We start from the raw sequence: 14,615 nt of genomic DNA on the forward strand, positions 1-14,615 counted from the left end.
CCTGCTGCTGGCGGGCACTGGGGCGCACTGGGCTGCGGACGGGGCGGACCAGTACGCAGCTGGGGCTGCGCTGCGGGATGGAGATGGGGCTCAGCAGCGGGAACAGCTGGTTTTCGGCTCCGCCAGGGAACACCCGCCCGTTGCCATGACGACTGCATCCCCAGGTAAAAGGCGAGGGGGACTCAGGGATGCTCAACAAAGGGGCCCCGGCAGCAGCATCTCCTGCTCCTGGTTCTTGTCCCTTGCTCTGTTCGTCTCCCAGCTTGGCTGCTTGGAAACATTACTAACGAGTTAGTGAGCGCGTGTAGGAAAACAGAAAATAACGAGGAATCGCGGCCTTTGCAAATGGTCCTTTCTTTGCTGATCTGGGGGAGGGGGTGCAGGAGCCAGCCAAGTTCCCTAAAGCTCTTTGCAGTTTGTTAGGCACAGGACACCCAGGTTTCAGTCAAATGTTGGAGGACGTTTGATTTCACTTGACTTGATGGGGCTCTGTGCTCACTTGTCGTACACCTGTACACATCTGGAGTAACAGATCTCAACAGTTACCTCAGCTATTCCCCGTGTACCTGGGATTCCTTTATGGCCCCTTATGTTATTTCAATATGCAGCTTTTAGTGGAGTGCCTATTCTGAAGTGTTTGTACATTTTCTGCATGCTTTTGAGACTTGTTCATTTCATTGTGGACTTTTTGGTGGCTGTGTTTTCCTTCTTTTGCTTTTTGAGGTGTATATCACTTAAGGTGCATTTAGTTTAGGGTCTGCAGGTTCACTGATTTTCACTTTACTTTTGGGATGTGCTCAGTTTCCCTTGGTTTGAAGTTCCTTTCTTTAGTAGGTGTATTAATAGCAGGTGTACTAATCAATCTATTAATGAACCCCAGAAGGCTTCAGCTTCCAGTAGCTTCTGGTAGAAATGTTTGGGGGAAAAATTACTCTCTTTCCTTCTTGGTGACACTTCACTACTTTCTTTCCCATTGCTGCCTGTCAGACAACCCAAGAATCAAGCTCTGGGGAAGTTGGTGCCTCCCATTTAGATTCCTCTTCACTAGGAAGTAGATGTTTCCATTACACAGCCTGAAGCATTAAACTTGTCTTGAGTAAGTTGAGGGTCAGGGCTCGGGACAGGAATCGATCTCTGTTATGCAATAGCTGCAGGAGCATTAGGAACTGCGTTTTTGGGCTGAGTTCCTTCTAATCCCCTCCAGACAATCAGCACAAAGAGTAGCTGGCCAGAAACAGCACAGTCTGCGTGTCTACGTGTGTTATTCCACTGATTCCCATATGTATGGCTTTCCAGGGTCTGAGTGTGCATCAGTGCATGTGTGTGCTCTCAACATGGATGTTTCCCTGGTGCTTTTCTGTCTGCTTGATGCTACCGAGTTCAGTAGTAAAATGGGTTCTAATGCTCATCAGCTGATGTGGGAAATGTTTTGCTGTTTTGTAGCTTTGGGCAGGCAGCTAATCTGCTGATGTGCTGCTCATTCTCTGAGCCGAGTGTTATGTTGTGAAACGTGACTTTCTGCTGTTGAGGCAGATGGGGGGTAATGTGAGGCTGTTTGAGGTGTGGAGGGTGTGTGTGTGAAGAGGGGCAGGATTGGGGTCTCCAGGTAGGGTTGCTTCAACAATATATCAACACAAAGAAGGATGAAAGGATGTTGTGGGGATTTTGTTCCTCACTGATGGATAAAAATATGGCCATGCTGAATCTTAGCGTACAGAACAAAGAGGGGTGGTCTCTTAAATTGTGTAAATCTCCATTAAATGGAATCACTGTGATACTGCTTACACTTAATGAAGGCTTTTTCAGGTTTAACCTGATCTGTAGATTCACACTTACAGAATGCAAAATAGACAGACAGAAAGAAAAGAGAAAGAAAAAAGGAGAAAGAAAGGAGAAAGAAAAATAAGGCAAGAAAATTTTCAGCTTTTGGAATCGTCTGCAAAGGGGTTTCAGACGTGTTTGTTTGCATGTGTCAAACTGTGGCAAGGTGGAGGTAAAGTGGGTGATACCTTTACTGGTGTTCACTGGCTATGGACTGTCAGACTGTCAGATTAGCAGTATCATAAGAGTAGTAATGTGCTTTAAATATTTCCCATTTTGTTCTCCCTGATTAATAAAGAACTGTTATGTGGCTGTGTGCGTTCCTAGCCAACCATGGCAGACAGAGCAGCATCCCAGCAGTGCAGTCCTGTGCATACTGTCCCCTTCTCACTTTGTGGCTGCAGCACCTGTATTTCTGTTCCACATTACCTAGAGAGCTACAGCTCCCACTCCCTTCACTGGGGGAAGTAAATAATCTCCCTGTTCTTTCTGTGTGACTAAGTAAGTTTAATGAATAAGAGGTTTGTCATATTGCTGAATATCTAAAGCTATCAAGAATTTCAGAAAACTCTTTAATTCTCCTGCTTGGAGAGGGACTTGGAGAGGGACTTCTGCCTGTTCCCAAGCTGTAGGAATGGATCCAGTGGGAGATACCTAGCTCCAGCTTCTTGCAACACTGCCATCGACTGCCATAAACTCGAGCACTCCTTATACAATGGGCCATGTGGGGACACTTTAGAGAAGGAGCAATCCATCCAAACAAGAGTGCACTGGATGGAATGTTTTTCAGGTAGCTTCCCAGCACATCCAGTATCTTCCCCCACACCTCTCAGACTGGTCTTTTTTTTGGTGAAAACCATGGTCATGTTCTCTGAGGCAAGAGCAGGGTTTGGAGTCTGAGAAATTCACTCAGCATGAAAATAACTGTGAATAAATGGTAGGAATTTATCACAGGTTGTACAGAAATTTCTTATACAACCTAAAAATTTGCAAACTTTCCCTGATCTTGGCTTTTGTTTTAAGTTTGAAAACCAGCCAGGGATTGTTGAAAGGTTCAGGAATATTTTCAAGCTGGCCATGGGCCCGGCTTTGAGCCAAGCTGGCTTTGTGTCAAAACCTTTTGAGTGGTTTCTGAATGATGAAAAGCAATGGATTTCACTCCCCATTCTTTGGATCAACCAAAATCGGCAATGATTGAGACTGCAGAAGAAAATTCCCACGAGGAGTGGAAAGCTGAGAGATTTCTCAAGCAGAGTCAGGGCAGTAAGGAGCTACAGATCCCACATTGGCTTCTCCTCCAATGAGATCAACAATTCTGGTTGCTTCTGGGCAGGAACAAAGCTGTTTCTCTTGCTTTTATACTTGGCCTCTGGATTTGGCTGAAAATGTTTCTCTCCCTCAAATGCAGAGTTTCTCTCCTTCCTATAGATGAATTTGGTTCAGGGTGAGAGGAGCTTGCAGGCAGCTCTTGCAAGGACTGGTGAGGGAAGCGGTCCTGAAAGGCTGGTGAGCAGTTGCATGTTGGTGAAGAGAGCCCCATGTCACCCAACACACCATCTGGTCACAGATTCTGTTATTTTATTTTTATACATCAACAGTGATTAAAATTCCCTGACAAGGATTATTTCCAAAAATACTGCACAGGCTACCAGGCATTCCCCAGGATAAATACATATGGTTTCCTCCAGAGAAATGGCAAAATGTAAGAATGGACTGTATCTCCATGGTGCAGGTGTGCCTGAGGGGAAAAAGAGGGGGAAAAGGGTGGGGACTCATCCAAATGGTGATGCCTGTGTGAGAATCTGGGAAGTTGTATGCAGCATTGTGCATTGGAGGGTGTCTGTAGGGTGATTTAGGCAGTGGTGTTAAGCCCTCACATCTGTGTAGCTGTGATTGAGATTGCAGCCAGTGAGCCCTGCCTGCTGATACTCATGCCAGAATGCTCTTTGCCTTCAGACAGCAGGAGTCAGGACATCCCTGAGTCTCCTGGCCCATTTCCATCTGCCTCCAAAAACAGGCTGCGGGTGGGGTCCAGCGGGCCAAAGGAGATGTGGCCAGTGCCACAGGAGATGACAATAACTGGGACATGTCTGTGGGGACAAAATGGGATGGCAAATATGGCCTGTGGGAACCCCTCTGGAACAGCAGCCAGGGGCTGGTTGGAATCCCCCAGGGTGCCTCAGTGGCATGAATCCTGTGCTTATGGGACTGAACAGCACCCTTGTGGTATGTTCCAGTGAGGCAAGGCAGGAAGGAGGGATGAGAAGTTGTTTGGATGAGGCAGATGAGTTGAGCAACAGCCTCTGCATGCTGAGGAGCAGTGAGATACCAAATCCCAGGAGTGTTTCGTGGTCTGACAGGTGTAGATGTAGCACACAAGACCACGAGTGGTCCTGGCTCCTGCTGCTCCATGACAAGGACAGAGTCTCTAGGCTTAGTGCTTTTAGTAAAGACTTAAAAAAGACCTTTCTCACATGATTTGCAGAGGTCGAGTTTGAAGACATGTGCTGTGTGTGTGCATGATCTCACCATGAACTAATCCACCAACCCTCTGCCTGCAGGGGACTGCACTGAGGTGCTCCTGGCATAAACCTGTGTTTGTACTGATAATGCATCACCTGTAAATCCCAGTTTATTGTTTCTCTTTAGTTACTGGAGTGGCTGAGTTACTGACACCTTTACACCTCAATGTCAAAGAGGTTTTTGATGGTTTTTAGGCATCTAGGTGGAGGGAAGGGGGTATGAACATGAATGTCTGCACTACTTGGGTTTGGCACTGGCACTTTTTGGGATGTCAGAGCACAAACAATTGTAGCAGGTTCTCCAAGGCACCTGGCTCTTTGTGGCCTTCCTACCCCTTTCCAGGTATTACTTTAGCAAGAGCTTCTCCTCCCTACGCATCCATGGCAATGTACTGCTCGAGGCCATGTGCACTGTAAAGGCCACAATCCAAACCCTTTCCCAAGTTGCCACAGAAAGTCGTGATGTGGTGGATTCACTGACCTAAGCATGTCACAGGGAAGCCTCTGCAGCTGTTTGGAAATATGCCCTCAACTGCCAGGCAGGTCTTACTCAGATTTAGCCAACAGAGGCCATATATAGTCTCACTTTGGAAGAGTATATATTCATGCCAATTCAATTACTGGCATTTGAGTCCTTTCTGATTTAAAAAATTGAATTTATTTTTATTCTGCTCCCTGGATTAGTCACTCAGAACCTCTGGCATACTGGTGTGAGTGAAGGTGATAGAGATCATTTGGTGATGGCTCTCTCCTTATTCCCTGGGGTTCTGTCAGTGCAGGCAGACTTTGCAGAGAAGGACAGGAACACAGTGGATTTCTTCTTGTATCCTTCTGTTCCTGTAATTCTCATGAAGTTTGACAAAGTGGCCATTTCATCACAGCTCACAGTCAGCCATCAAAAAAAATTCCTATTGAAATACAGTTCTCTATTCCCACTTGGGTAATGTAGGAGCAATGACTCTTGTTGGGCTCCTCCAGCTAGTGCTCTGCATCTGGGGGTGCTCCTGGAGGTGCATAAAAACTCCTGGTTTAAAATCTGTGCAGCAATGTATTTCTCAACTCCATACAGATCAAAATGCAGCTGTCTTTGCCAGGTAGCTCCTTCCCTGCTTTGACTTCCACATTGCTGAATTTTCTTCAGCCTTCAGGGCTGCAAATGGGTTGAGGAAGAGGATGAGGCAGATGAAAGAGCGAAGTAGTACCAAGGAGAGTGACTCACCTGCCTTATTTTAACCATCATCACTCGGTAATGAAATGTTTTATTTATAGGCAAGGAACTGAGGAGGAGAGGTTGGGGAGGAGGAGGATGGCATGGAGGGGAGAGGATTTGGATGTCCCAGTTGTGGCAAGCATTGGGTTTTGCGCGTTGCAGTATTTTCTGGGCTGTGAATCTCCCTTGGGCTGGGTGGATTATTATATCTCACTGGTTTAAGGGTCCTGGGAGGCACATCTGCCTCCTTTATTTCTGCTGCTCTGGAAATGCCATTCAATGACATGCCTTATGCCTTATTTTTCCTCCAAAACCTGTATTGTGCAGTACATGTACACTCAGTGTGTGCTCTCAGTCTGTCTGGGGATGGTGACCCCAGCAAATGCCTCCTGGAAAAGTTTGGGCAGATACCACAGGTCTGTTTATCATGTCTTCACTGACTATCCCATGAAAGGATACCAGCCTAACTGTATGGCCTGGATCGACCTGTGATGCTCAGGACTAGCATTGGGCTCTGCTTTAAGTTCTGAGACCTGATTTGGCTCTGAGACCTAACTATTTTGTGCACATGTGTTTTAGCTCAAAGTTCCTGAAATATCCGAAGAGTTGTGCTGCAGGTCCACGTCATCAACAGGGAATGGAGGTTTTAAAATGAGTGACTTCTTAAGAATTTCCCTCACTTTCCCTCCTGAGTAGTTGATACCTCTAGAACAGGCTAAGTACACACTAAGTTTCTCATTTGTAATGTAGCATTTTTGTCCTTGTGTCTGTTTTTCATGTTTTATTCTCTTACTACCGGATCAGGACTGCTTGCAAAATTCTGGGTTTTTTTGTTTTCTTGGGTTGTTTGGGGTTTTTTCAAAAGAAAAGAAGGCCCTCACATAGCAAACCATGTTCCAAGTAATAGAGCATTATTTGTGATTAGTTTTCTAATTTAAGAAAAGCAAATGTATGTGCTACTGTAGACTTGGCATGATTCAGCACTCAGGAACACACCCCACATTTAGTGTTCTTGGTTTTTTTAAGACACTGCTGATTTATAGTCAGTCTATTCCTCCAAGAAACCCTGTACCTTCAACACTGAGAATATATTCTTGGCACTCACCTGCAAGATGAGACTCAGAATAGAGGGGACCTTAATCACCTATTTCAGTCGTCCTTGTCTCAATCAAGCATTTAAGATCCTAATTATATGGAACATAAGTGCATTCTTAACTGCTATTAAAAATTAGGATGTCTTAAGCATATGCATAAAGGTGAGCATGTGTTTTGCTGAATTCAGAGATAAATGAAGTAGAGGATATATCATGGATAAATTGGCTTTATTACCCATTAGACCAGACTGCTTCAGGTCACTTGTGTGTAAAATGGAGGCAGCAGCTCTTACCTATCTCATTATAGCCCTGTGAAAATTAACATTTAAAGACAGTGAAAACTTAGAATGAAAATTTTTATAATGTTGCTGTTGTTTATTTTGATCTATTGTGTGTGTCCAGGTGAGAATAAAAATTGTTGGAAATGACTACAGCCTTCACAAGCCTCTTTCAAATATTGAGGTGTTATCTCAAAAGCATTGGCTTTATACTTTCATATTCCTTAAGAGTGGCCTTTCCCATCTCTATTTAAATAACAGCTACTAAAAGACTTACTTGAATATTTCTTTCACTGCTGTAATGAGTTCCCTGCCCTTGATACAGCCTCCAACTACCAGGAGATCTCATATCAAAAAACGTAGCTGGTTCTGCAGAGATTATTTCAACACAATTGCTGTTAACAGCTGCAGCATTCCCAACACCTCCTGTACATCACAGTGTCTCCCACCCTGGATGCAGTGCTGCAGCTGGGTGTTTGCTTGGGTACAGGTGAGGATGGAGCAGGGGAGGATGCTTGTTGAAGGATGCTTTCTGCACCAGGGTGACTCTGCAGACTTGCAGAGTTATGTCAGCTCGAGGCTTTACTGTTCCTTTCAGGACATGAATTATGTCTTATTTTTCAGCAGTGCTGAATTTATTAACTGCAGTTGATTTATTGTTTGTAGCTTTAAAGACGTTGAAGGGCTTGTTAACTGCAGCCAGTAAAAAGCAAATGTATGGGGCAGCCTTGTCAGGCCAGAAACCCTCCTGCTCCCAGCCCCTGGGGATCTTGTGCTTCTGTCATCTCTGAGGGTTTTTTTCTGTCCAAATATCAGTCCATGTCTCGAGTGCATATGTGGGTGCCCCTGGGTGAGCCCTGTGGCTGAGGAGGGGGAAACACAGTTATGGAGCTGGGCAGAAGCCTCTTGCAGTGCTCTGTCACCCAAACACAGTCAGGTGTGCTGTCCCTCACCCTTCACATTGCAAAGCCACAAATGCAGAAGCTATAGATCCAAAAGACATCCCCAGCTTTCCCTGCACTGTGTTAGTCACTGGCTGTATGACCAAACAGCCTGAAAATCCTCACCCTGGGCAGCCTCTGCAGCACAGCTGTGTGGAGAAGGGCTGCAGGCAGCCCAAGCCATCAGTCTGTATTCATATTCTCCTGCTGAGCCAGACCCCCTCCACACTGCTTCCAACAGTGCTCAGGGGCACCTGTAAAAGCTCTGCTGGAGGGACAGGCTGCATTTATGGGTTGCAGTCAGCCAGAGTAATGCCATTTACAGGCCCAATCCCATCCCCTAAGTAATGTGCTGGCTGGTGCAGGGAGGATGCCTACACCCACCACAAACAGCAGTTTGCATGTCAGGGAGGTGAGGAGTCCCTCACCCCATGTGGGCCCTGGTGCATACATAACCAGCAGAGCAGCTCTGCTTGGAAATGATTTTAACCCCAATGGCAGGGCAAAGGGCTGGATCCTGAGCACAGCCTAAAAGTTGCTCCAAATCTGCCACCACTGTGCACTGTTCACCCGTATTCAGGTCAGCTGCATCCCTCTCCCTGTGTGAGGAACATGCACCGAGGCCACGTCCAGAGTGGGAGGTGAAAACCTGCAGCCAGCAGAGCTGGGGAGCACTGTCTCAGCTGTGCTCTGATCTACTGAGCAGCAGCCCCATGTGATTTGTGGGTGGGGGCAATGAGGTTTCACAGGTACCATCTCTCCGCTGACTACTGGAGCACAGCGAGGTCTGAATTCCAATCAGTCTTAATTAGGTCTTTCCCTTGATGTCCTTAATGTAGAGGCAAACTACTTGCTGCTTGCTGCTCCTGTGTGTAGGAAATGTTTTGCATTTCAGGGTATTTTCATTCCTGTTGACTTCAGCAATGAGACACAATTCAACATGCTGGAAATGAAATGTTCACTTCAGCTGAACAGGGAGCTGAATTGCTCTGCGTGCAGGTGAGGCTGTGTGATATGAGCAGCAATCATATGTTATTTGTAGACTGACTGCAGTGAAAAAGGGAAATATCTTCTCCCACCCCTTATAAAAGTAATAAAAGTATGCATCCTAATTTTTTTCATCTTCTGGTGAGTGCTCATCTCTGTCTTAGGCTGTGCATTGTTTGCCGGTTTGATGGGTTGGTTTTTTTCCCCCTTTTTATTACAAAGGTTTATAGCTTTGGTAAACATCATTGACCAAATGCTCTAAACTGCAATATTGCTGTGCACTAAACTTTAATTGAGACAGTTGCCTTTGATGCAGGGCTTGACCTAAAGCTGAGGCTGATTCCTCTCTTTTGCCGCTTTTGCAGTTCTTTAAAAAGAGACATAATGCAGCGTTTACATAGTTGCTGATTTCTCTACTACTCTAGCAAATGATCTCTAGGGCTGAATGTGGAATTGATTTCTCAGAACTTCCTGGTTATCCTGAAAGGATGTGTTTATAATCTGCAATTCTCAGAGCATAACTGGTTCGTAGGAAAGATGCTGAGGCCAAAGGTGAAGCTCCAAGATGATGTATGAGAGTTAGAAGTCCCAGAGGATTTACCTCCTCTGAACACATTGTTTATGAGAAAAAGAAAGGGAATTGGATGCTCTGGGCAGTAGCTCTGCTTATCACTTTCACTAATCAGAAATTCTTAGAGCAAAATGGCTGGTGAGTGGCATCTTGGTTAGTTGGTAAGATAGGATTTTTGGAGATGGATCCTTAGTAGGTAGTATCTATTTCTCCACTTAAAAAGTTCCATGTGTGGTCAGTGTAGGTATGTTGCACTCAGGACAGAAAAGTCAAGCAAGCAATTAACTGGTTACATGGATAGATGAGGGGTCACTGAGTAAAACCTGGATTACTTGTACACGAGTGAAATAGGAACTCTGGAAATGCAAACCTACCTCTGCTGCTGCCAGGAGAGGGGACTGGAATTCCTGAAATTTAAATTTATTGAGAAACTTGTCATCAGACAAAACATTTTTCCACAACAGAATGAAAATAATAGTAATAAAAATAGTGAAGTCTTAGAAATCAGTGTATATATTTTCAAATTATTCTCAAATCAATTCACATGTTTCACCTGTCTTGGCAATGTTTAGAAATGTACCTTGTCTATATTTGTTTTTATAGTAGGACATTTATTCCAAACACACATAAATTCCATTTGAAAAGCACTAATCCTGGCCTGCAAAGTTCTTTATTCTATTTTAGAATTGCCATGTCATGTACATTTTTTCTGGGGATTTTTCCCCTTCCCTAAAAAAAAAAACTGCTGGAGATTATAGTGGATTATCTGAGCAGTTATCATAGTAAACGCCAGTTGCCATTTTGGGAATTTTTTTTCTTCAAAGCCCTTCTGACATTAGCCTTTATAATTCTGTGCTGTGTGGTAGAAGTTCAGGTCAGAGCTAAGGAGACAGGCCTGAGGATTAATGCTGTGTGAAATATATGCAATCTCCTTCCACTTTGAACATGCTAAACAGACCATATATAATCCCTGGAATATTTGGTAGATCTGCCAGGCCTTGAAGATGGCATTTGTAATATTTGTCTAGCCACATGTATTTTTACATGGTTGTCCATCCCTGTGCCATCCAAACTCTATTCAAAAGTAACGTGAGGAGAGGGGGCTGAACAAAAAGTGAGAAGAGGATGTATCATTCCCAGGAAATTTTAGTGTTTGGGCTTCTTTATTTCCCCCTCTCTCTCTGCTGTTGCTTCTTAATGAATCGTTCTTTTAACCTACTTTAAATTGAGCTTCTAGCATGCTACATGTTTTGCAGATGAATCATACTGTGCAATGCACTTATGCATATCTGCTGTGCAAGTACATTGTCAGCTCGGATTTGATAACCTACCAGCAAACAGGGTTTTTTTTTCTGGAAGCTTGGGATACTAGCATCATTCTCCGAGTGAGAATAATGCAACCACTGTTAATAAATCAGCCTGGGTCCGAGGATGTTTCACCACTTTCACTGCATTCCTGATTAGCATTATCCTCAGAGGTATAAATTAAAGAGGAAAATATATAATCTGGGAAGCTTTCCAGCATCATCTTTGAAAATGAGAGCTCAGTGCTTTGCCGAGATTTCTTTGGCGGAGGAATGCTAATAGCCATGCTGAAGCTGTGCTCTGATTGCACCCTAAAGAGTAGGAAGACACACAGAATAGCTTCATTTTTTTCCCTTTGTCATCAAGATAATTTCTGATGTGATCTGCACTGGATGAACTGTTTCTACATGGTTCTGTGAACTGATCCCAGAAGTGCAGCTTCAGTCACTCCTTTTTCTACTGCTTGTTCTCTCAGTCTGACATCTGCATAAAATCTGGCGCATGTTTTCCCACCTCAGCCTGCAGACAACTGCCTGCAGCTGTTAGCAGCGAGTGGACACAGTCCCTCTGCTGTGCTGGCCAAAGCCTGAGCTCCAGCAATAAGGATTTCAGGAATTTCTTCTGACTGTTCCTACAAGGTGTCATCACAGCTGGATGGTAACTCCTGACACCTCCCTCCCCACCAAGGGGAGAAAAATGTGCTGCAGATTGTGCTGATTTGCAAAAATTATTTCACAGGGAAGGTTTGATTTTTAGCAATGTTCCAGCTGTGCTAAGTGAGCAGAAAAGGGATTTTTCAGCATATCAGCAACATCTTGGAAATGGAAATGCCACATCTTCCATCACTTTCTTAGGAGTTAGTTTTCTCCTTCCCTGCCCATAACCCACTTGCCTCTTCGGTATTTACTGGAATTAGTAGTTTTGCATGACTGTTGTAGTTGGAGTCTTGCTGTATAATGTCTGTTTGTTTCTATTTGCTTCCTCTTGGCCAGCTCTCTGCCAATATCTTCTTTTGCTTTCAAGAGATGATGAAAAGTGAAGAGTGCAAGACTAAGCTGTTGTTCCTCAGGTTGCATTTTGGGGAGGTGTAAGGAAGTAGATATCTTTATTTTGGTAATGGGACAACTAATCCAGAGCGGAGTGAATAGCCCCAACAGATGCATTTGAACTAGGTGTGGGTCTGCTGAGGCCCAGACAGTGCCAAGCTGCTCCAAAGGGGTCTCAGCTTCATCATCAGGGACTTGGTTTGTGGGGCCTCTCAGGCTGAGACTCCAAAAAATCATTCCTCTCTCCTGAAAAATGTAGGGCAGCTATTTTTACTTAGGTGTAAGAAGATAGTCTTTTCTTTTTTTTTTTTTTTCTGCACGATTTTCACTTTTAAATTCATATTAAGGATCCTTAGTTCTGTTTTGCAGAGGCATTCACCCTTCCAGCCCAGCAGCATAGCAGGAATACCATGTGTTATCTGCCATCTCTACTGACATGGTGAAATTTGCTGAAGCAGTGAGTTTCAGCATTTCCAAACATCTTTCCTGTGGAGTTTTCTCTTCCATAGTAAAATTTTCTGTTTCCCCTTGATTTGAGATGAAAAGAAAATTGAAAATAATGTGAAATTTTCCCACAGGACAGAATTTCTTTCGCAATAGCTCCACTTCCAGCTAATGTCAGGAAAAACACAAACCACTGCAATCAGTGTGCTTAATTTCAACCCTGCATTTACGACTTACTCTTTGACATTGCTGTCTGAAGAGTAACAACATAAACACACTTTGCTCTCAGCTTGAAAATACCCATTAAATCCAAGAGCTACTGCACCAGCAAGTAGGGTTTGTTAGCACCTATTCAGTACAGTCAACAGGAGTGTGACCTTGGTTCTCTGTCACTGGTGAAAATGAAATTGCCTCCTGGTCCAGCCCATCTAGTTGCTGCTGAACTATAGCAACAAGCAGGTTCTTCTCTCTTCAGGGCAGATGACTTTGCCACCACTGTGGTAAGAAGGCATGAAGCCAACAATGTTCTTCAAGATAGCAACTGCCCAGTGTCCTTGGACTTAAATAATCATTACAGCATCATAAATCATTGAATGATTTGGGTTGAAAGGGACCTTAAAGATCATCTAGTTCCAACCCCCCTGTCATAGGCAGAGACACCTTCCACTAGCTCAGGTTGCTCCAAGACATATCCAACCTGGCCTTGAACACTTCCAGGGATGGAGCAGCCACAGCTTCTCTGGGCAACATGTGCCAGTGCCTCAGCACCCTCACAGCCAAGAATGTCGTCCTAATATCTAATAGTAAAACTAGTCTCAGTTTGAAGCCATTCCCCCTTGTTCTGTCACTACATGCCCTTGTGAAAAGTCCCTCTCCAGCTCCCTTGTAAACTCCTTTTCGGCTCTGGAAGGGGCTCTAAGGTCTTCCCAGTACCTTCTTTTCTCTAGGCTGAACAGCCCCAACTCTCTCAGCCTGTCCTCATAGAAGAGGTATTCCAGACCTGTGATCAGTTTAGTGGCTCTTCTTTGGACTTGTTCCAACAGGTCAACATAATTACATAGTGCTCCCTCCCTTACTCACCTGAAAATGTGACTTGCCTACTGGTGCAGAGCAAGAGAAGGAAAGTCAGTGAAAACAACTAATCTGACTCTTTTTCTTAGGCTCAATGCAAGACACCTTCTTTTTGAAAGCCCTCACCTCCTCATCCTGTGTGAGCAGGAAAGCAGTGCAACTCCTCTGTGAGTGGGAAGTCTTTAGAAGGCATCATGCTCCCCTTCCTGACCTTGAACTTGGAGCTGCAATGAAAATTGCTCCCTCAGCCTTGCTGGGCTGTGTATTTTAACCAGCATTTCTAGAAAAAAGAAAAAAAAAAAAGGGCCACTACAGAAGTTTTCAACTAATTTCAGACCCATTTAGATGTATGGTGGTAACTGACAGACCAGGTAAGATCCAAAGCTTCCCAGGAGTCTTCTTCTGCCTACACCCAGCACTAAGTGACCCAGGCTTTTGTAGCTTTTAGAAATGAAAAAGCTAGATGTGAGCCAAGCACCATGTTGCCTGCAGTGTTGCTCACTCAGATTTCTGGTCACAGCTGCTCTGCTGTGCCAGGTACAAGCCAGTGTTCTGAGAAGATGGGTTAGAGGAGCTTGTTTCTAACCTTGTCGGACAGAAAGTTGAGAGGGAAAGGGGTGTTTGCTCCCAGTGCTTGGTGAAACAGCCAGGAGAAATGAGCTACACTAAAAGTCAGTGTAGGCACAAGGATAACATTGTATTAAATTGCACAGGAGTGTCAGGCTGGGGAGGAGAGGGAGTCAGGATGAAGGGGAAAATGAATAGCGAGGAAAAGAATCCAAGCCACTCTCAAGAGTTTGGGTTTCAAAAGTGATGGATTTCTCATCAGTTAATGAAGGGAATTAGGTAATGTGAAGCTTGCAGTGGTTGGGGTTAAGCTTATAAACTCAGCAGGTGCCTTCTGGTCTGTGTCTCCTGTGCTCATGAGCTCTGGAGACAGACTTTGCCTACAAAACCATCTCCCTCCACCCTTTGTTCAGTTAGGGCTATTAACATAATTGTTCTTAAGAAAAGCTTTTGAATGCATTTCAGTTTTTCAGTTATTTCTTTTACTCAACTGGAAGGGTATGAAATCCCCATTCTTCAAGGCAGAGACAAATCTGTTCAACCTCTCACCATGTGAGTAGTACCTGGAGGAGGGTTGTGCCACAGCAGGACCTGGTGTGCTAGCTTCACTCTCCAGAGCCTTGGGGACTGGCTGACTTCTCCCAGCTCCTACATCCAGCACTGGGAAACTACAAGGAATCATGAAAAATCAGAATGATCTTGGCCATCTGTATAAATGTTCTGAATAAACTGGAAGAGGTTATGCAGGGACAGAGCAT

General features: G+C 44.5%; 1 protein-coding gene across 1 annotated transcript in view; it reads left to right on the forward strand.

Annotated features, from left to right (window-relative positions):
* Nucleotides 1–7: 7 nt before the first annotated feature.
* The window catches only part of LOC103807497 (reticulon-1-like), a 124,056-nt gene continuing 109,448 nt past the window's right edge, over nucleotides 8–14,615 (forward strand). Inside the window, 1 exon segment of the mRNA XM_009080229.1 lies at nucleotides 8–164. Within this exon segment, the coding sequence (XP_009078477.1) occupies nucleotides 146–164 (19 nt within the window). The 5' untranslated portion in view covers nucleotides 8–145.

The sequence above is a fragment of the Acanthisitta chloris genome, unplaced genomic scaffold (assembly GCF_000695815.1).
Source record: "Acanthisitta chloris isolate BGI_N310 unplaced genomic scaffold, ASM69581v1 scaffold11668, whole genome shotgun sequence".
NCBI classification, from domain to species: domain Eukaryota; kingdom Metazoa; phylum Chordata; class Aves; order Passeriformes; family Acanthisittidae; genus Acanthisitta; species Acanthisitta chloris.